Source organism: Lycium barbarum, chromosome 3 (genome assembly GCF_019175385.1).
Source record: "Lycium barbarum isolate Lr01 chromosome 3, ASM1917538v2, whole genome shotgun sequence".
NCBI classification, from domain to species: domain Eukaryota; kingdom Viridiplantae; phylum Streptophyta; class Magnoliopsida; order Solanales; family Solanaceae; genus Lycium; species Lycium barbarum.
In genome coordinates this window covers 48,831,921-48,854,369 of record NC_083339.1, presented here as the reverse complement: position 1 = coordinate 48,854,369, position 22,449 = coordinate 48,831,921, and the positions used below count along the sequence as shown (strand labels likewise).

The following is a 22,449-nucleotide window of genomic DNA, read 5'->3' as shown; positions in this document are numbered from 1 at the left end:
CTAATTGTCCTAGCCTTGGGAAGTAGGATAAATGTTTTGAGGTCATGGGGATAGATATGTCCATCTTGGGTATATAATGGAGAAAAATCATGTTTAGTAAGCCTCGGGAAGGTTTAAGACTCGTCGGATCATCGGAGTTAAGTTTCGGTGGAAGTTGGGTAAAATGTCACATTATGGCGCACTTTGAGGCGCAACATGCGAGCAGCAAACACGCTTTGCGGCCACGCAGTTGCACAGCAAAGTGTGACAGTGAAAATTGGTGTTGTGCGCGGTCTACGACACAACATGCGGCTCGCAAAGTACACTTTGCGTCTAGCAAAGCTTGCCACATGTTGTGTCGGTCCAGAATTTTCTGGACCACTATATATAGATCAAACTCGACCCAAAAATCATATTTTCACCATTTTTGGTCATAGAAACCTCTAGAATATCCTCTCCACTCTTCATCCACAAGAAATCAAAGGAAAGCCAAGATCAACCACTTCAAATCCATGAAAACAAGTGTATGAAACTTAGTAAAAGTTTATCTACTTCAAGAAAACCCAAGGGAAGTGAAATAGGGTTTTGGTGCTAGAAGAGCATTTCCATTCAAGGCTTGTTCATCCATCATCCAAGGTAAGTTTCATGACCATACCATGTTGTTTAAGGTATTGGAAGGCTAAGACACTTGAATTGTAGAAAGACATAGAAAATGGATCATAAATGAGGGAATAGTGTCATTGTTGAATAGTGGTTGGGATGAATGATGAATGTTGGTATGTTGTGATCGTGAATACGTTATAAATGACATTTATACCATGGAATAAGTATTATATATATGATAAAACGCGATAATGAGCTATAACCATAATTGTGGAGAAATCGAAAAGAAATGGTGAATTGTGGTAAATGTAGATAAATGATGATTGTTGGTTGCAATATTGTGAATGTTGATATGAACATTGGGAGCTGATATAAAACATGGGAAAAGTAGTATAAACAAAGGAAATGCTGCCCAATTTTCTCTAGCGTTAGTAAGTCCGTTCTTATAACTGTTAGTTAATGTCGATACAAATTCTCTTGAAGGTAGAACGTGGGCATTAAAGGAGAACAAGTAAGCGATAAATTAGATAAATGTAAAAGGTATGTGAGGCTAGTCCTTTCTTTCTATGGCATGAATCCGATGGTATGATTCTCCTTTCTCTCCATAAATTCTCTATATATCCGGAAAGTCAAGAGTCTATGATCATGAATAGCTATATGAGATGACAGATATGTTATGAGTCCAATGATGATAAGCTTGAGTCTAAAGACTCTAGAGTTCATGTTATGACGTTCCTATAATACTAATGATGTCGTATGTTGTATACACTCACCTCCTCCATTATTCCCTTCGAGGTTAGGCAGAATACCATTAAGTTAAGTATGTCAGGTATTGTAGACACTCACCTTATGTATTGTCCCTTCAAGGTGAGGCAGAGTACCATAAAGTCGATGATGTTATGCTTTGTACACACTCACCTTACGTATTACTTCCTTCAAGGTGAGGCAGGATGTTTGTGAATGCTCCATAATGGAATCGGGGGATCACGACCTTACGTCACCCCAATAAAGTATAGTTGTCCTTGAGTCTTCATGCATGTATTGTGATGAGCATACTATGATGAGTAGATTATGATGAGCATATTATGATGAGCATATGATGATGATATTATACCGTACCTATATGGTCGGGCATATATACACACCACTATAGTGGGCAGCTTATACCCCGGACGCGGGAGGCCTGAACGCATGTTACTTATTATTACACCGTACCTACATGGACGGGCTGCTTATACTTATACATTTATGCATACATGATATGACGATGATTATGAAGTAAGCCAACATGCATTATTTCTTTTATAATTGACAGTCAGTTACAGTTGCTCCTTATTTGATGCTTCTTTTATCTCCTTGACATGTTATTATTACTTATGCCTCTCATACTCAGTACAATGTTGGTACTGACGTCCGTTTTCTTTGGACGTTGTGTTCATGCCCACAGGTAGACAGGGAGGTGACCTTGATCCAGACTCGTAGGGGCTGTTAGCTGACTTGAGAGCACTCCATTGTTCCGGAGGTGCCGTGATTAATCCTTTGTGTATATTCGTGTATATGTATTTTTAGGCATGATATCATAACAATAACAGCTCGAAACAGCCCACCAAGACTACAACATTAAAAATGAAATTTTTGACATTTACTTCGCCAAACTACAAACACACGAGGAAGAGTATAATTTTGTCATGGACAGCAACACCTATGCATATCTATCACCTTATTTCCAGCCCTTCAATCATGAACAAATCACCCTCAATTACCATACAACAATCACGACAACATTAATCAAATTTAATCCGCCATTGCTAAATTGAAACAACACCAACACGGTCTAACAAAACCTTAACGTTAACATATATAATTTCTTGCATCCAATCCCACTTAATAAGAGTTAATCCCTCAATTAAAACATCATCTAATCCAATTACATCATAAAAAAAGAAGGTCTTACCTTAATTTAATTGGAGCAAATTCTACACTCACTTGCACCAATTGCACTATCTCCTCTTCCTCAATTCAATTCCTTATGTTGCTTCCACCTCCTTGGACTTGTAAAGTACCTTAGGATTTATTTTAAGGAGGATTGCCATGGCCGTGAGCAGCCATGGCTAAACTTTGAATTGTTTTCACAAAGTGAGAAGAGGAACAAAGTGATAGTTCATTTGAAATGTAAATCCTTAGTCATCAAAGGCCACATATAGGCAGCCCCTAAATCCTACACGTGCCCCACATAATGAATCATCCAATTTTCTTTCATTTCATTGTATTTTTTTTAAACCGGTGGGGCCCACTTTAATTATCTAATTAGCTACTTAATTAATCAGTAATCTCCACTTAATAATCTAATCATAGTTAATTAATCCCTAATCTCCATTAATATTTCTATACTAATTGGAATTTATAACAAATCGTGCACTAATTAAAATCGAGGGTTAAAAGTCCTTGAACTTACGTCGATTAACTGACGAATAATTCGAAGTACAAAAAAACGGGGTATAACATCCTTCCCCCCTTTGGAACATTCGTCCGCGAATGTTAAACTAATCCTACGCTCCCAATATTTCCTTAAATGTCCTTTTTATTGAATTATGCCCTTCACGTGTGTTTTTCGTTTTTCGATTCCCTTCAATTTGTTATAATGCATTCCAGATCTCTAAGTAACCATTTCCATAATATCTCCTCTTTCTGTTGCTTCTCGAGGTAATAATTCCACGTCATTGTCTTTAAGGTTGACAGTTGTATTGCCAGCTCTTCTGCTGAAATGTTACTCTCTCTCGTCTGCATACTGCTCAGTTGTACTGGCACTGATTGATTCTGACTTGTATTCATGGTGCTCTCGGTCATAACTCGGCTCTCTTTCTTCTCCCATTGTTACTTTATTAAGATGTATCGTTCACTTCACCTTACCTCTTAATCCTTAATTAAGATTTTATAACGTGCAGATGTTCCTCATCGATTCATTAGACTTTACAATCTTTGGAGTATTTATGTCTCCGGCAACCTGTAGACCCTTCGTAACTCTACAAATAAAACGAAATTTCCCAAGATGTAATATTATTTTACTTCAATAACCTTACATCGCTCTGCTGTTACAGTCCATATTCTGAAATCTTCAGCATCATGTATCACTTCTCGACTTCCTTTTAAAAGATTTTAACTGTCACTTTGCTTTTAGCTCTTAATCTTCATCTTTAGAGTTGGTTATCAAGTCGGGATTGAGGATTTACACCCTATGACTCAGCTCTATAGCACGATTTAAGATACAAAGAAGGGTAACCATCCGGAATGCCCTGCAGCCTTCTGTTTATAAGTGTGGCGCGCTTCACACCCATAAACAAGACTCTACTGGGCACGGCTCGTAGACCAACCCTAGGACGAACTGCTCTGATACCAATTTGTCACACCCTAACCTTGGTAAGGCGTGACTGGCACTTGACACCATACAGCAACCGAGCGAACCAACTGTAACTCACATTTTCTGTATCTCGAAAGACAACATAAGACCAAGGTACTATAAGCCAAAGGGGCACAAGCCCAAAAGATAATGTACTTACATCTTCAAACTAATCTCGAGTGCATGTACGGGTAATGATATCCGTAATAATGATACAACATAGTATAAGTCGAGATACTTATAAGATATCTAACTGTGCATATCTGTCTACGAGCCTCTATAAGAGTACATGACATAAAGTGGCCGGAACAAGGCCCCGCCATACCCATGCAAATGCATATGCAGCCATGCTGACTCACAGGGCAACTCCGAAGCAAGTGGAATGCCACAACTCTGCCTGCTGAGCTGGTATCCTTACTGACAGAAATGTCAAGCTGTATCTCAAGACCTGCGGGCATGAAACGCAGCGCCCCCAGCAAAGGGACGTCAGTACGAGCAATGTACTGAGTATGCAAGGCGGAAAGTGCAACAAAATAGTCATATACTAAAGATGAGAAGAATAAGGATCAACCTGGCATTTCTGAACTACCGATGGAAATCTAGCATATGTATACATACCTCTTCATCTTCTTGCTATCTTTACTAGGTCTGTATACCCTACCATAGTCCTAGTTACCTTTTCATCAAACGTTATCTGAACATGTATTGCGGCGTGCAACCCGATCCATAAATGATACATGTCTCTCTCTATACTCTCGTAATCGCCCGTCCGATTATCGCCCGACGGTAGAGCGCAACTGCCCGACTGATCAGCGGTAACTGCCCGACCGGCCGTAGCATGGTGGTAACTGCCCGACTGGCGGCAGTCCAGTTGTAAATATATACATCTGCCCAACCGGCCGTAGCACAGTGGTAATAACTGCCCAACCAGCCGTAGCCTGGTGGTAAACACATATCTGCCCAACCGGCCATAGTCCGGTGGTAACATCTGCCCGATTTATCGTAGACCAGTGGTAATTATAATCAACATCATAACTAAACACCTACAAGTAATCTCTATGCCCTACCCGTGGTCATCACTTAACCGTAGGGTCTACATAATCACATAAAACTTATAAGCACAACTCAGGTCATTAGTACTTCTTCCCGCTTGACTAAACATTAACCAAGTCTTAAGATACAACCTAAACCTCTCTTCGAACACTAAATACCTCATTAGAGATCCTCTGCTAGCACCCTATTCATGTCCTATGAAACATTCCTTAAGAACCTGTTCCTAAACTCATTGGATTATTATTATTATTATGGAACCGTCGTCATGAACACGTCTCACCTTGGAGGAACAAAGTCATAAGATGAGATCAACATCAATGAATAACATCAATAGCCATGAAACAAGCTCAAGGATATCATAAGAACATCGGGAATTGTAAGCTTTGGTACTTTTAGAAACGAGTTTATTGAAGATGTCATGTGTAGGTTCACAACAAAGGAATCATGCCTTAAGAAAGAAAGGTTTAGCCTTAACATACCTGGAATCTTGCTCCTTGACCTTTCCACTTATCTCCTGACTTGTAATCTACACATAAAATCGTTCATACTATTATTAGGCTCACCATCATACACTTGTCTTAAGCCTTTAATTAAAATCCCTTTAGAATCTGCCGAAATTCGGGTAGCATCTCCCCTGTTTATATGCTAACCCGAAATCATAATCCAGCAACCAATAACAACAACAACAATACCAACATCAATAACATCATTTCCAACACCAATATGTACCATAAAACAGCCCACACGCTGTTTTTCAACTTCAATAACAAACAACTTACTGCACAATTATTTAACGACTTTATGTCTGTAAATAAACCTTAAATAATACCAAGAGAGAAAGATTCATACCTCTTTTCTTTTTAAGACAACAATACCCTCAATATCCATGCTAAAATCCACCACAAAACAATACTAGAATTACAACCATGCGTTACCCGGACCTAAACCACTACTCCGCGACTTAAAAATTGCTCACTTTTTGTTTCCCTCTCTCTCTCTCTTCAATTTCTGGAAATTTCCAGAAAAATCTGATGTAAAAAGAGGGTTCTTACCCTTTTTATAAGGGTCAAATTCGGTTCGGGTTTACTGCAGCAGTTATTGTAGCAAGTCGGTTACTGTAGCAGCATTGTGGCCGCCCGGTTACTGTAGCAGCGTTTCTGCTCTGTCAGCTGAAATTGTAACGTCCATAATTCTCTACTCCGATATCCTATTGACGGGCGGTTTATTGAGTTGGAAACTAGACTCGACGAAATTCATTTTGGGATTTTGTTTGACCTTAAAACACTTCATATGCTAAGAGATATTTGTCCCCCAAGTTGGACAAAAATTGCTCCTCATATTTTCTCCAAAGTCCGACAAACTTAATTTCCTTGATTAACTTGCCCGCCAATCCTTTCATAGCTTACTATATGAAATTAAATCCTTATAACCATAATTTAAACACATATAAGCTCACACACCTCCTGAAAGGTAGCTCGAATCTCGACATACGAAACTACGGGGTGTAACACCTGTATATTGCTGGAGTTACACCTGACTTTATTTCTAATTTTATAGTTGAGTTTCACTTCACTGTGGGGGTGATACCTTTCAAATACTTGGGTGTACCATTATCTTCTAGAAAGTTGACTATTAGTCAATGTATGCCATTAGTGGAAAAGATTGCTGCTAGAGTCAAGTGTTGGACATCCAGATTTCTCTCATATGGGGGCAGATTACAGCTCATAAAGAGTGCCCTCTTTGAAATGCAAACATATTGGGCACAAGTGTTCCTCCTACCTAAGAAGGTTCATACACTAGTCACTAGTGTAAGCCCAAATTAGCTGGAGGGTTAAACATACTTGACTTTTACACTTGGAACAAAGCCGCTATTAGTAAGTTACTGTCACGACCCGACTAGCGGCCGTGACGGGTACCCGGGGCTAACCACCGAGCACCACTTATCCCACTACTCATCATACTCATTAAGCGTTCTTTTATCAAATTCATACTCAAAACATAGAAAAATCATTTTTCGTTGGAAACATAATTACTTTATATATATATATATATATATATATATATATATATATATATATATATATATATATATATATATATATATATATATATATATATACATAAGCCCTTCGTCTTTCAAAATAATAATACATACACCATAGTAGCATCGTGAGACCATACTACCCACACATAAGTATCAACGAGCCTCTACTAGAGTACTAGACATATGGACGGGACAAGACCCCGTCGTGCCCAAATACATATACACAAAAGGATAAACCCAATTAGCACCTCCGGAATAATGGAGTGCTCCTGTAAATCTGCTGATAGCTCCTATAGGTCTGCACCGTCTCCCTGTCTACCTGTGGGCATGAACACAGCGTCCAAAGAAAACGGACGTCAGTACGAATATTGTACTGAGTATGTAAGGCATGAATGAAATAGACATGATAGAGAAATCATAAGTCATAAGGTGAAGGCAAGACCTGCGTGACCTTTAAGGATGAATACATCTCATACATATATCATATATACATAATCGTAGTACACGAATCATCATAGCGTATACATCATTGTGTTATATAATTCATCATCGTAGTACCGTATCGGCTCATACCCATAAAACATTATTCGTATTCGGCCACGTAGTGGCTCGACAATATCCATATTCGGCCACGTAGTGGCTCGACAATAACACATACATCTTATAAGCTTATCGTAACCTTTCATTAAAGCATATATTTGAATTTAAAGACAATCTATTACAATATCGGGGTGACATAAGGTCGAGAACCCCCAATTACATTATGGAGCATTCATAAGTATTCTGCCTCACCTTGAAGGAATTAGCATATAAGGTGGGAGTATACAACAAACAACATCAATAGATCATAGCTAATATCGTTAGCTTTATAGAAACATTATACCATGAACTCTAGAATCTTTAGACTTAAGCTCATCATCTTCATTATCGTGCTCATAATATGTCACTTATCTTTATCTCACGTGGCTATTTATGAACATAAACTCTTAGTTTCGGAATATCAAAAAGTCATGGAGAGGTAGGGAACATAATATACATAGAAGTTACATAAGGATCATTAGCTTCGTAAGAATGTCGTATCCCGAGCTTTAGGACTTCTAGACTTATATTCATCATCGGTATCGTCATGCTCGTAACACATCTCTTTTCTTTATCCTATATGATGCTCTTTATAATCGTAGACTCATAGTTTTCGATACGTAGGAAAATCACGAAGAAGGAGGGAATATCATATCATAGGATTCATGCCTTGGAAAGAAGGGACTAGCCTTACATACCTTTTCCTTTAGCTATTCTACCGCTTGATCGTTCTCCTTCAATGCTCATATCCTTACCTTTAAGGGTGTTCGTATTAACATTAGTTAGGCGATTATAAGAACGTGCTTTCTAAAGCTAGAGAAAATTGGGCAGCATTTCCTTTGTTTCTACTACTTTCTCCATATCATATATCAACTCCCAAACATCCATAACAACATTAAAAATATAATAGGAAACAATCATCATTCATCTACATTATCCACATTTCACAATTTCACTTCAATTTCTCCATAATTGTGGTTATAGCTCACTTTCGCGTTTTCTCACATATAATACTTACCCCATGTTCTAAATGTCATTTATAGCGGACTTATAATCACCACATACCAATATTCATAATTCACCCCAAACTACTACTCAACAATGACACTATTCACCCATTCATGACCCATTTCCTATATCCTTCTACAATCCAAGTGTTTTAACTTTTCAACACCTTAAACAACATGGAATGATCATCAAACTCACCTTAGATAATGGAAGAATAAGCCTTGAGTGGGAATTCCCTTCTTGCACAAAAACCCTAGTCCACTTCTCTTGGGATTTCTTGGCTTAGATGAACTTTGTTATATTTCATACACTTGATTTTGTGGGTTTGATGAAGTTGATCATGAATATTTCTTGAGTTCTTGTGGATGAAGAGTAGAGAGGGTTTTCTAGAGTGTTTCTGAAGTGAGAGGTGAAAATGGAATGAAATAAATGAACTTGGGTCCTCTTATATAAATCATATAATCTGTCCCGACACGGACATACGGACCAACATACGGTTCGTACATTTTATACGGGCCGTATGTTTGGTCCAGTGAAGGTTGCCCTTCTGGGATAAATATACGGCCTAACATACGGCCAGTATAATTTATACGGCCAGTATGTTGGGCCGTATAATGCCCAGCTATTCCGATCTCATTCTCGTCGACTCGTTTGATCTCCAATCCTCATGGAACCTTTTTGGCACTTGTTTAACACTTTAATACCAATCTAAGGGATGTTATCACTCTTCCCCAAGACATCATTATGCCATCCTTAACTTGTCACTCGAAATTCTTACCCGACACACAACTTACCCCTCGCTTTCCTTGACAACCTTCTTCCCTCACCTCAAATGTCTTTAAAATTTCGATTAGGAGCGTCAAACGCTATTTCTTACTTATCAAAACATCGTATATGTCGTGCCCTTCATTAGTCTATTCACTTTACGTTAACGGAAAATTTCCAAGGTGTAACAGTTACTTTGGGCAGTAGCCATGAAGCAAGATAAGCTTTGGGTTCTTTGGATACGTAGTTACTACATTAAGGGTAGAAGATTGGAGGACATGTTTTGTTACATCCCGAATTTTCATGTGTTGGAAAGTGTGCGAGTTAAATGATATTGGTAACGAAAACGAGGTTATCCTCCCAAGCTTGTGGGTGGTTATAGTAATGGTACAGATGTGTTATAAATATTTGAAGTTAAACAAATCTAAGAAAATAAGTTTTGTCGAGGTTCGAAATTTATTTGATGAAATACGGTCCAAGCTATAATATCCCGTATTTTTGGACTAGAAAAATTTAATCGTCCAATATGAGTAAAATTACCCGAGCCCGAAAAATTCGATCATATTCAAGGATGAAAATCAAGAGCTCGGTGTACAAAGAGTTTGAGGTCCCGAAATAATTTAGGACTTAACAAGTGTGACCACGGCGATTGAAAATAAAATTTTATGTGTACCAAAAGGAACTATGGACTAGTGCTATGTCACATAATCATGGCAATGAGTATATAAAGTATATTAAAAATAATTGTTATTAAGGTGAATTGAGATCAAGAAATTAATTAAGATTATTGGATAGCTATTAATGGACATAGTCCACGTGTTTTATTTAAAATGGGCTGCAAGCTTGCAAATATATACACATACACGTTGTGCCTTGGTGTCAAATAGATGATAACTATTTAAAAGAATTGGGCCAGCCATGGTGCACGTGTAAAAGGCCAAGTTGATGATGACTTTGTGTCATTCTCTTTATATACATAATTGGTTAAAAGGGGGCTGTAGTGGAAAAAAAAATTAATTAATTAGTTAGTGGTTTTGCTAGATGAGCATTGTGAGGTTTTCCACGTGCCCAATGGCTATCATAATGAAGTGGTAGTGACTACTATTCACAAATGCTTCAGTGGCAGGTAAGTAATAGGTGTTAAATGATGTGGGGCCCTAATTTTGTGGAGAATATTATTGATAATATCCCATTTAATTGAAGAAGTCTTCCAAATATAGATACACCAATTTCTCAAAGGTAGACATTTTTTTACAAATGAAATAGGCAGCAACGTATTCTCCTGAATCAACAGCTACGTGAATTGTATCTGGGGTAGAAGCAGTAACATTTGTCATTCCAAATATGTTTGCTCATGAAGCAACAATTCGACTTTTTCCCACCGCTTCAATTTCATTGTTCCATTTCATCGCGTTGTTAAATTCGGGCTTTCTTCAAAATAAAGTAAGGTGGAAGAGGAGTAGTTCTTAGCATATAAGGTAAAAATTCTCCTCTCCTAGGTATAATTAAATTCGTCCAGGTCATAGTTAAATTCTGAGATGCGAACTACAAAATTAATTGCGGGAAATCGGATAAATTGTTATTTCTATCATATGGACGGTTTGGTGGTTGTTGTAAATTGTTTGGTGTGCTGGAATATCATGGGGATTGGTTGTAGTTTTAGTTGTTATTATTATTTTTTTTTGTTGCCGTTATACTATGTATATACCAAAATAAAGAAGTGTATACAAGTATTGGTATACAGATGTATATTGGGCTGTTTTGGAAGTGATTTAAGAATGGATTTAATTCTAGTTTGATATGAAATTGTCGGAATTGTTGTTGTTGGTATGTTGATTGATGTTTAGGTTGAATTGGAATCTCGAGGATTGTTAAGTTTTTAAGGGAGATGCTGTCCGTTTCGTTTTAGAATTAATTTATTTATTAATATATATGATATACGAAAGCCTTCTTAAGTCACGTGCATATTCTTACGACTATAGGTTTGGCATACTAATTGTGAAAATATCGTGATTAAGTTGAGTTCCTTGGACGACGTAAGGTATGTAAAGCTAACCCTTCTTTCTTTTGGCATGATCTTTATGAAATAAACAAACGATGTGTATATGATTCCAAAGAAGTTCTTATTCTTAGAGCCACTAGAATGGCTAATGTTCTTGACTTCCAGAAGCTATTTCATTATGTCTTGATACGTGTATATGATTCCAGAAGTTCTATTTTGATAAAATCCGTATTGACATTCGAAAGGTACTGGATATCGCTATTGTCTTGATTTTCAAAAGATGATTCGTTTTAAATATTCTATTGAGTTCTTGAATTCCATAAGCTATTTCATGTTAGCTTGATATGTGTCTATGATTCCCGAAGTTCCATTTGACATAATCTATGATGATATTTGAGTGATACTTGACATGACAGACTCCTTTGACACTCAAGTGTTAGTTTATTTTACTTATTCTATTGAGCCTCGGATGATGACTTGGTTTGTATATGGTCACTCACTACTCTGCTCGTGCATGCTGTCATGACGGCTTTCACCAAGTCCCGGGCCGGGTATGTTATCGTGCATAGTGTCACTACATTATTCACCGAGTCCCTTACTAGAGGGCCGGGTACGGTATATGTATATGATGATATGATGATATGTTTATGGCACCGAGTCCCATGATGGGCCGGGTATGGTATACGTGTACACGACTTTATTCACCGAGTCCCTTACTAGAGGGTCGGGTACGGTATATGTATATGATGATATGATGATATGATTATGGCACCGAGTCCCATAATAGGCTGGGTATGGTATATGATAATGATATGCATGATTTTGTTTCGTAAAGCACAGGTACAGTGATTTCTTGATTATCATACTTGTCTCCTAGAATCTCTACTTCAGTTATGATCTTCCTTAATGTATTTCATGCTTTATATACTCAGTACATATCTCGTACTGATCCCCTTTCTTCGCGGGGGGGGGGGGGGGGGGGGGTTGCGTTTCATCTCCGCAGGTACAGATACTCGGTTTGGTGACCCTCCAGCTTAGGACTTCTGCTTAGCTGTTTTGGAGAGCTCCATTGTTCCGGAGCCTAGATTATTTTGGTACAGATCTATTGATGTAGATTTACGCATATCCAGTGGTACGGCGGGGCCCTGTCCCGTCATATTTCACTATTGATACTCCTAGAGGTCTGTAGACATATGTGGGTTGTATATAGGTTATGGCCAGCTGTGTCGATATGATTTGTTCTGGATATTCCCGTATGTAGTGGCAGCCTTGTCGGCGTGCGTATTGTATTATGCTTTGGTTAGCTGTGACTCCTCAGGAGACAGGTTTATGACATGTGACGCTATGAATCTTTAGTTGCCTTTACAAGTTTCCATACAGTCCTCAGTTCAGTCTGACTATGTCTAGCAGGTTTGTATATGAGTGTCCAACTCGGGCACTAGTCATGGCCCATGGGGTTGGGTCATGACAAAAGTGGTATCAGAGCAGTTCATCCTCGGAGTGTCTATAGACCGTGTCTAGTAGAGTCTTTTTTATCGGTGTGTTATGCACCACATCTATAAACAGGAAGCTACAGGACATTTAGGATGTTACTTTTCCTTCTTACTCTAGATCGTGCGATAGAGCCAAGAGATAGGAAATGATATCCCATATATACTGACTTTTGATTTCAGCAGGAGAGTGGTGTCGACAAGAGAAGATAAATAATGCTACTGGGAGTTACAGAGGTAAGATATTTCATTGAGGTTACGTTAGCAAAAATCTTATATACAGAATGGCGAACCGATCCTCATCAAGGTAAGTTATTGTAAGTATAGTAAGAAAGTGGATTTGATGTACATATTGATGATACGTTCAGTTATAAAGTGTGAACAGGAGGAGCTGAAGAAATCAGTAAAAAGATAAGTAACGGTAAGCAGGGTATATGTTAGATATGGTATGAACGTTGCAGGTATGATTGAGACCTGCAGTTAAAGATTGAAAGGGAAAGTAAACAGGAAAGTATAACAGGTACCGTTCGAGTTGGACATACGAGGTAAGTTCATTACTTCCATACCGTTGTTAATATTGGGAGCCCTGTGTGGCTATGATATGATATGATAAGATATGTATGTATATATGTTGGCCCTGTGAGACATTGTTGGTATTTCCTACGTGCAGGTTTTGGATAGTAAGAAATACAGAGGAAACTCTGCCAAAATTTTCTTAGAAATAAAAAGGAAATGCTAGGACAATTTGGAAGGGCTTGTGATAATAAGAGATGATTTAGAAAAGGCTGGCAAATCTTAATAGAGTGTTATATTAAGGTATCAACTGAATTGACAAGCAGGGATAAATTACGATGGGCTTATAGTTAGAAAAAGTAATAGTATGATCGAGACAAGAGTACAGAGGAAGAAGAATTGTGACGAACATGAATGTATTGATAAGACAGCTTGTGAAGTATTAAGGATAAGATTGATCAGAAAGGGGAAAAGGTTAAGTACGCCTGCTCCACGGAGTGTAACTGAACTATAGCAAGAATCGGGAATAAGATTAAGAAGTGTTACACTATAGGATTGATTACGAACAGGATATCATGTGAATATAATAAGGATTGTTATGAAAATGAGTAAAGCCTAGCGAGGAAGTAACTAAGAGATATGATGTGATCTATGTGACTAAAGTATAAAGGCAAATGTGAAATGGGAAGGCAAGGTATAGAACGAATAAGAGGGAGTTATAAAGTCCTATAGGGAAAGTTCGGAATAGAGATTATGTGATAACGGAAATGAAAGCGAGCGTAAGAAAAGAAGGAGTTAATTAAAAGAATGAAATAAGAAGAAAGCGAGCGGGATAATAGTGTAGTAATGGGTTATGACATGTATAGCCAAGAAAACGAGTAATATAATTGACGGAACTTAAAAAGACCAAACTACAGAAAAGTGAGCAACGAGGTAGAATGAGTGCTAGAAAATGATTAATATGACAAGAACAAACAGGGATGAATAGGATACGTTTTGAAAATGAGAAAGGGGTTATGTAGAAGTAGTGTTTTCCGAAGGATACAGAGGTAGCATGAGATTCCTGGTGTATAGAATAAAAGATGGACATAGACTGGAGACGTGGTAAGGAAATTCTAAAGGAAACACCTAAGATAGACATGATTAATTGAGTACGAGTATAGAACAAAAGGGAAATATATAGTTATGAACTTAAAGGTTTAGTGTGAAGACAAGGTGATAAGATAAGACCATTATTAAGACGAACTTAATAAGATTTTGAGTAAGTTAGAGGTCAGTGTTGGGTACACAACAAGGGTGAAAGAGCCTAAAGCATAAAGGAGTACTGCGTGTATATGATTTCACCTCGGAAATAGTGAAATCCTTAAAGGACAAAGACTGTAGGCCTGAGGAACAAATAATGTATTGTAAATTTATTAAAGGAAACAGATGATATAGGTTGGGATAAAGATAATATTACAAGAGAACTTTGGACACTTATCATCGGAATGTAAGTGCTATCTAATTTAGAATTTGGAACGACTATAAGTACTAACTAATCATTGATTGAAGTAAGTGGAATGTGGCCTTGGATGTGTTGCTACCTGGGTTGCATTACCCGAGTACAGATGATCAGATGAGATTTTATACTATATATAGAAAAGTTCTTGTCGCCTTGTGATTTTGTTAAGGGTTCGTACGTGGATAACCAAAGTCATAAATTATAAAGAAAAGACATGGATATGGTAGAGTATACCAAGTGAGTTGGGAAAAAAAAAGATCAGACGAATGTGAGATTGGAAATAGGGACATAGATTAGAATATAAACAGATAATGGTATAAGTATACCCTAAAAGGGGGGAAGCGGGTGAGAGAAATGCGAGTGTAAGATGGAAACAATTGACCCTGCAATGTATTTGACATGGATACTTAAACTGCAAGTGAGATCCCTTGCTGAAACAAGTTAGTAAGATCTGAGAGCCAGCAATAAACGGATAGAAGATAGGATGATATTTGAGACAGTGTTGAGAATCATTTGTAAAGGTCTTGAATTGTATGACATTAATAGTGGGTGCTTATAAAAAGAAAGAGTACGACAAGAGAATGGTGACGAGTAACTTGAGAGATATTATAAAGGATAGCAATGCTATACTTAGAGGCTAAGATTTGGCAATAGAGTTGTGCGCTAATGATATTGCGACTTATAAGTAGCAAAGGGAAGGGATAGAAAATCTCCTATAGTAGGATATGAGAAAATCAAAGGGGTGAATAAAGGAGAGGAAAGGAGTATGAAAAGAAAGGTTACGAACGAGTTTTAGTACGAATATGTAAAGCATAATGAATCAGGAGAAGGAAAAACTATGACTAAGATTGGATATATTTTATATAAGTTGTACAAGAATAGTTATGCAACCTACGAATGTTTGTATGCTAAGAATGAGACCAAGTGGGTACTTGATAAGAAGAGTAAGGATTTAGTAATAACAATGCGGTTACGATATTTCGGGTACATCAAGGAAAGGTGTAAGATGGTTTGAGCCAAATTACCGAGATAGAATTAATGCTGAGGGAAAATAGGACATGACCATGGTTGAGCCGAAGATTTATCCCTATATCAATTGTAAGATACGAGAGGAGAATGCATGGTAAAGCATAAAGACTAGTGAAACGAGGCTAAGGTATTTGAGCACCTTTGCATATTTTTGTAAAGATTGCAACATAATGTATGACAGAAAAACTAAGAGCAAAATTTGAGTAAAGAGGCAGTAGAAGTGTTTGAATTAAAAAATAGGAAACGACATGAGATAATATGCCTAAAGTGTTATAAGTTGGATTAAGGGAAACAGTTTAAGCGAGATGACCAGAATAAGCGGGATTACTGGATGACAGTGAATTTATAGGTCAAATAAAAAATTCCTTCAGAATTATACCAGTTAATGATAGTCAGATCACAAAGCAGCTATGTAAAGATATTATATGAGGGAACCCTAACGCTACTTGATGGCCAACTCTAAAGATCGAGATAAGGGCAAAAAGGGTAAGGTGACAGTGAAAGTCGAAAAGTGATATATGATGCCGAAGATTCCAGAAGATGGGCTGTAACAGCTGAGCAATGTAAGGTTACTGAAGTGAAATAATGCTACACCAAAGGAAAATTTATTTTACTCGTAGAATCTGCGAAGGGTCTAAAAGTTACTAGAGGCATGAAATACTCTAGGGATAATAAAGTCTAATAAATTGACGAGGAACGTCTACGCGTAAGAGGTAGGATGAAGTGAACGATACATCTTAAGGAAGTAACTTATAGAAGAAGAAAGAGTCGAGTTATGACTAAGTGCACCAGAGAAAAAAGTAAGATTTCAGCGGGAGAGCTCGCAATACAACCGTCAACCAACTGCGAAATGAAAAGGAAAGTAAAGACAACGGCGTGGAATTATTACCTCGAGAAGCAACAGAGAGAGGAAATATTACGGGAATAGTTACTTAGAGATCTGAAATGTATTATAATAAATTGAAGGGAATCGACCAACGAAAGAGGCATGTGAAGAGTATAACCCAGTAAAAGAACATTTAAGGAAGTATTGGGAGCGCAGGACTAGTTTAACATTCGAGGACGAATGTTCTAAAGAGGGGAAGGATGTTACATCCCGTATTTTCATGTGTTGGAAAGCGTGCGAGTTAAATGATATTGGTAACGAAAACGAGGTTATCCTCCCAAGCTTGTGGGTGGTTATAATAATGGTACAGATGTGTTATAAATATTTGAAGTTAAAAAAATCTAAGAAAATAAGTTTTGTCGAGGTTCGAAATTTATTTGATGAAATACGGTCCAAGCTATAATATCCCGTATTTTTGGACTAGAAAAATTTAATCGTCCAATATGAGTAAAATTACCCGAGCCCGAAAAATTCGATCATATTCAAGGATGAAAATCGAGAGCTCAGTGTACAAAGAGTTTGAGGTCCCGAAATAATTTAGGACTTAACAAGTGTGACCACGGCGATTGAAAATAAAATTTTATGTGTACCAAAAGGAACTATGGACTAGTGCTATGTCACATAATCATGGCAATGAGTATATAAAGTATATTAAAAATAATTGTTATTAAGATGAATTGAGATCAAGAAATTAATTAAGATTATTGGATAGCTATTAGTGGACATAATCCACGTGTTTTATTTAAAATGGGCTGCAAGCTTGCAAATATATACACATACACGTTGTGCCTTGGTGTCAAATAGATGATAACTATTTAAAAGAATTGGGCCAGCCATGGTGCACGTGTAAAAGGCCAAGTTGATGATGACTTTGTGTCATTCTCTTTATATACATAATTGGTTAAAAGGGGGCTGTAGTGGAAAAAAAAATTAATTAATTAGTTAGTGGTTTTGCTAGATGAGCATTGTGAGGTTTTCCACGTGCCCAATGGCTATCATAATGAAGTGGTAGTGACTACTATTCACAAATGCTTCAGTGGCAGGTAAGTAATAGGTGTTAAATGATGTGGGGCCCTAATTTTGTGGAGAATATTATTGATAATATCCCATTTAATTGAAGAAGTCTTCCAAATATAGATACACCAATTTCTCAAAGGTAGACATTTTTTTACAAATGAAATAGGCAGCAACGTATTCTCCTGAATCAACAGCTACGTGAATTGTATCTGGGGTAAAAGCAGTAACATTTGTCATTCCAAATATGTTTGCTCATGAAGCAACAATTCGACTTTTTCCCACCGCTTCAATTTCATTGTTCCATTTCATCGCGTTGTTGAATCCGGGCTTTCTTCAAAATAAAGTAAGGTGGAAGAGGAGTAGTTCTTGGCATATAAGGTAAAAATTCTTCTCTCCTAGGTATATTTAAATTCGTCCAGGTCATAGTTAAATTGTGAGATGGGAACTACAAAATTAATTGTGGAGAATCGGATAAATTGTTATTGCTATCATATGGACGGTTTGGTGGTTGTTGTAAATTGTTTGGTGTGCTGGAATATCATGGGATTGGTTGTAGTTTTAGTTGTTATTATTTTTATTTTTTTGTTGCCGTTATACTATGTATATACCAAAATAAAGAAGTGTATACAAGTATTGGTATACGGATGTATATTGGGATGTTTTGGAAGTGATTTAAGAATGGATTTAATTCTAGTTTGATATGAAATTATCGGTATTGTTGTTGTTGGTATGTTGATTGATGTTTAGGCTGAATTGGAATCTCGAGGATTGTTAAGTTTTTAGGGGAGATGCTGCCCGTTTCATTTTAGAATTTAGTTATTTATTAATATATATGATATACGAAAGCCTTCTTAAGTCACGTGCATATTCTTATGACTATAGGTTTGGCATACTAATTGTGAAAATCTCGTGATTAAGTTGAGTTCCTTGGACGACGTAAGGTATGTAAAGCTAACCCTTCTTTCTTTTGACATGATCTTTATGAAACAAACAAACGACGTGTATATGATTCCAAAGAAGTTCTTATTCTTAGAGCCACTAGAATGGCTAATGTTCTTGACTTCCAGAAGCTATTTCATTATGTCTTGACACGTGTATATGATTCAAGAAGTTCTATTTTGATAAAATCCGTATTGACATTCGAAAGGTAATTGATATGGCTATTGTCTTGATTTTCAAAAGATGATTCGTTTTAAATATTCTATTGAGTCTTTGAATTCCATAAGCTATTTCATGTTAGCTTGATATGTGTCTATGATTCCCGAAGTTCCATTTGACATAATCCATGATGATATTTGAGTGATACTTGATATGACAGACTCCTTTGACACTCAAGTGTTAGTTTATTTTACTTATTCTATTGAGCCTCGGATGATGACTTGGTTTGTATATGGTCACTCACTACTCTGCTCGTGCATGCTGTCATGACGTCTTTCACCGAGTCCCGGGCTAGGTATATTATCGTGCACAGTGTCACTGCATTATTCACCGAGTCCCTTACTAGAGGGCCGAGTACGGTATATGTATATGATGATATGATGATATGTTTATGGCACCGAGTCCCATGATGGGCCGGGTATGGTATACGTGTACACAACTTTATTCACCGAGTCCCTTACTAGAGGGCCAGGTACGGTATATGTATATGATGATATGATTATGGCACCGAGTCCCATAATGGGCCGGGTATGGTATATGATAATGATATGCATGATTTTGTTTCGTAAAGCACAGGTACAGTGATTTCTTGATTATCATACTTGTCTCCTGGAATCTCTACTTCGGTTATGATCTTCCTTAATGTATTTCATGCTTTATATACTTAGTACATATCTCGTACTGACCCCCTTTCTTCGGGGGTGGGTGGGGGGGCTGTGTTTCATGTCCGCAGGTACATATACTCGGTTTGGTGACCCTCTAGCTTAGGACTTCTGCTTAGCTGTTTTGGAGAGCTCCATTGTTCCGGAGCCTAGATTATTTTGGTACAGATTTATTGATGTTGATTTACGCATATCCAGGGGTACGGCGGGGCTCTGTCCCATCATATTTCACTATTGATACTCCTAGAGGTCTGTAGACATATGTGGGTTGTATATGGGTTATGGCCAGCTGTGTCGATATGATTTGTTCTGGATATTCCCGTATGTAGTGGCAGCCTTGTCGGCGTGCGTATTGTATTATGCTTTGGTTAGCTGTGACTCCTCAGGAGACAGGTTTATGACATGTGACGCTATGAATCTTTAGTTGCCTTTACAAGATTCCATACAGTCCTCAGTTCAGTCTGACTATGTCTAACAGGTTTGTATATGAGTGTCCAGCTCAGGCACTAGTCATGGCCCATGGGGTTGGGTCGTGACATGTTTATTCCAAAACAATCCAGTTGGATAGTCAGGAAGATAATTGCTACTAGAGAATGGTTCTCTACAGTTGCAATCTCTGTTATACCTACACTACAACTGCCCATAAAAGAGGGGAAGTACAGTATTAAAATTGCTTATGGGATGATGCTTCCTCAGTACCCAAAGGTGAACTTGAAATCCTTGGTGATACTTCAAGGCCCTATACCTAGGCACCAATTTATTATATGGTTAGCATTGCACCAAAGACTGTCAACAGTAGATAGATTGAGAAAATGGGGCATACAAGTGCAAACAGACTGTGTTTTATGTGAAAATGTAGTGATTGAATCTCATGAACACCTATTCTTTGATTGTGGATATTCTCAACATATATGGGCAGCTATTTTACAGTGGGTGGGACTGAACAGAGACATTGGCTATTGGCACAGTGAAGTAGAATGGTTGGGCAAGAAGGTAAGGAGCAAAAGACCATGGAATGTTATACTTGGTTTCCTCTTTACAGCAACGGTTTATCATGTTTGTATGGAGAGAAACAATCACAGGTTTAACAAGCAGAAGAAGACATTCGAGTCTCTCATCAGAGATATTGCTCTGCAACTACATATTGTGGGGCAAAAACATGTTAGATGGGCACTTTGTTTGCATAGATTAAATAGATTTCCAAGGGTGTAAGACCACACCTGAACATATAACAGGTTGGTCACTATAGAGTGTTTGATATTGTTCTTATTGGTTAGTGTGGAGAATCCTAGCTGAGTCCAAAGCTAGTTGTAAATATTTGCTACTGGTTGAATAAAATATTTTCACTTGACCAAAAAAAAATGGAAGGTCCTATGAAAGACATGTAATTATGATGATGGCTCTACTATTTCCCGATTCTCCCATCTTAGGCTATTTCTCATCCTGTCTCTTATGCTCCTATTATAATGTTGATTATGCTTTACATACTCAGTACAGTATTCGTACTGACGTCCTTTTGTTTGTGGACGCTGCGTCATGCCCGCAGGTGGTCAGGGAGACAGTCTTGATCCATAGCTTTGTTATTCAGGGACTACATAGAGGGGCTCCATTTCATCAGGAGCTACAACTTTTGGTATTATTCTTTTGTGTACATACATGGGCACAACGAGGTCCTGTCCCACCTATATGATGTTACCTACTCTTCTTAGAGGCTCATAGATAGGTCTATATGGTTAGATGCCTTGAAGCCTTGTCGGCTTATATTTTGTATATCATTTTGATAGCCTCGTTGGCTTATGTACGTTGAAATGGGTATAGTTGTTAGTGATGTTATGAATGTATCGTTGCCCAATAAGATTAGCATGAATAACAGATAGAAATTAAGATTAAGCTATATGGCCACCTAGATGTAAATGTGGATGTACGATAAGAGGTTCCCCAGGTGGGTTAGCACCAGGTGCCCGTTGTGGCCCTCCGGTTGGGTCGTGAGATCATACCATAGGAATCATGCTTTTGAAAGAATGGGACGAGCCTTAATATACCTGTTCAGCCACCAACTACCTATGCTTATCTGTCGGAGCCCGCAAGTCTACATATAAGACCATTCATACTATGATTAGGCCCATTGTTATATACTTACTCTAAGCCTTCAAATAAATCTTCCTAAAAATCTGCCAAAATTTTGACAGCATCTCCTCTGTTTATATGCCTAACCCAGAATCCCAACTCAGCAACAAATAACAATAACAACATTAACCATAATATTTCCAATACCAAAATACTTCATAAACATCCCATATGGTGTTTGTCCCATATTTTGACCACAGAATTATTTTATAACTATTTAACAGCTCCACCTCCGTAAATAAACTAAAATTAACGTTAATGATAAGAGATTCATACCTTACTCTTACTCCCAATATTATTGCTATATCTTCACTTTCCTTCTTGGACTTAAGCCAAAGCATGCCCCTGTACGATTTTATAATCACAACTATATGCTGTCTAAACTGGAATTCGGAAATTATACTTGATCCGGGCTAAATTTCATGGTTGGAGGTTGGGAGAACTCTCCAGAGTTTTTGAGAACATTTAGGGGTGTTTGGTATGAAAATAAGGGGATAAGCCCCCTTATATAGCATTTTACAATCTGCCTGCACCGACTCAAAAAGTGTTCAACGCGATCGCGCTGCTTCCTGGCCCGTTCGCGCAGGCTTATTCCACTGCCTGCGCGTTCGTTCAGTAAAAGGGTCATAGCTTTTT

General features: G+C 37.7%; 1 protein-coding gene across 2 annotated transcripts in view; it reads left to right on the top strand.

Annotated features, from left to right (window-relative positions):
- Positions 1 to 17,809: 17,809 nt before the first annotated feature.
- Positions 17,810 to 22,449, top strand: part of LOC132633869 (uncharacterized) — a 30,143-nt gene continuing 25,503 nt past the window's right edge. The window contains exons 1-2 of one of the 2 annotated variants that reach the window (XR_009579891.1): positions 17,810 to 18,244; positions 18,749 to 18,807. Coding sequence is in view for 1 of the 2 variants with exons in the window: in XM_060350281.1 (XP_060206264.1) it covers positions 20,206 to 20,898 (693 nt within the window). In the remaining variant the exon portion in view is untranslated. Of the gene's footprint in view, positions 18,245 to 18,748; positions 21,065 to 22,449 lie in introns of those variants that run through there. The other variant, XM_060350281.1, reaches the window with a different exon arrangement.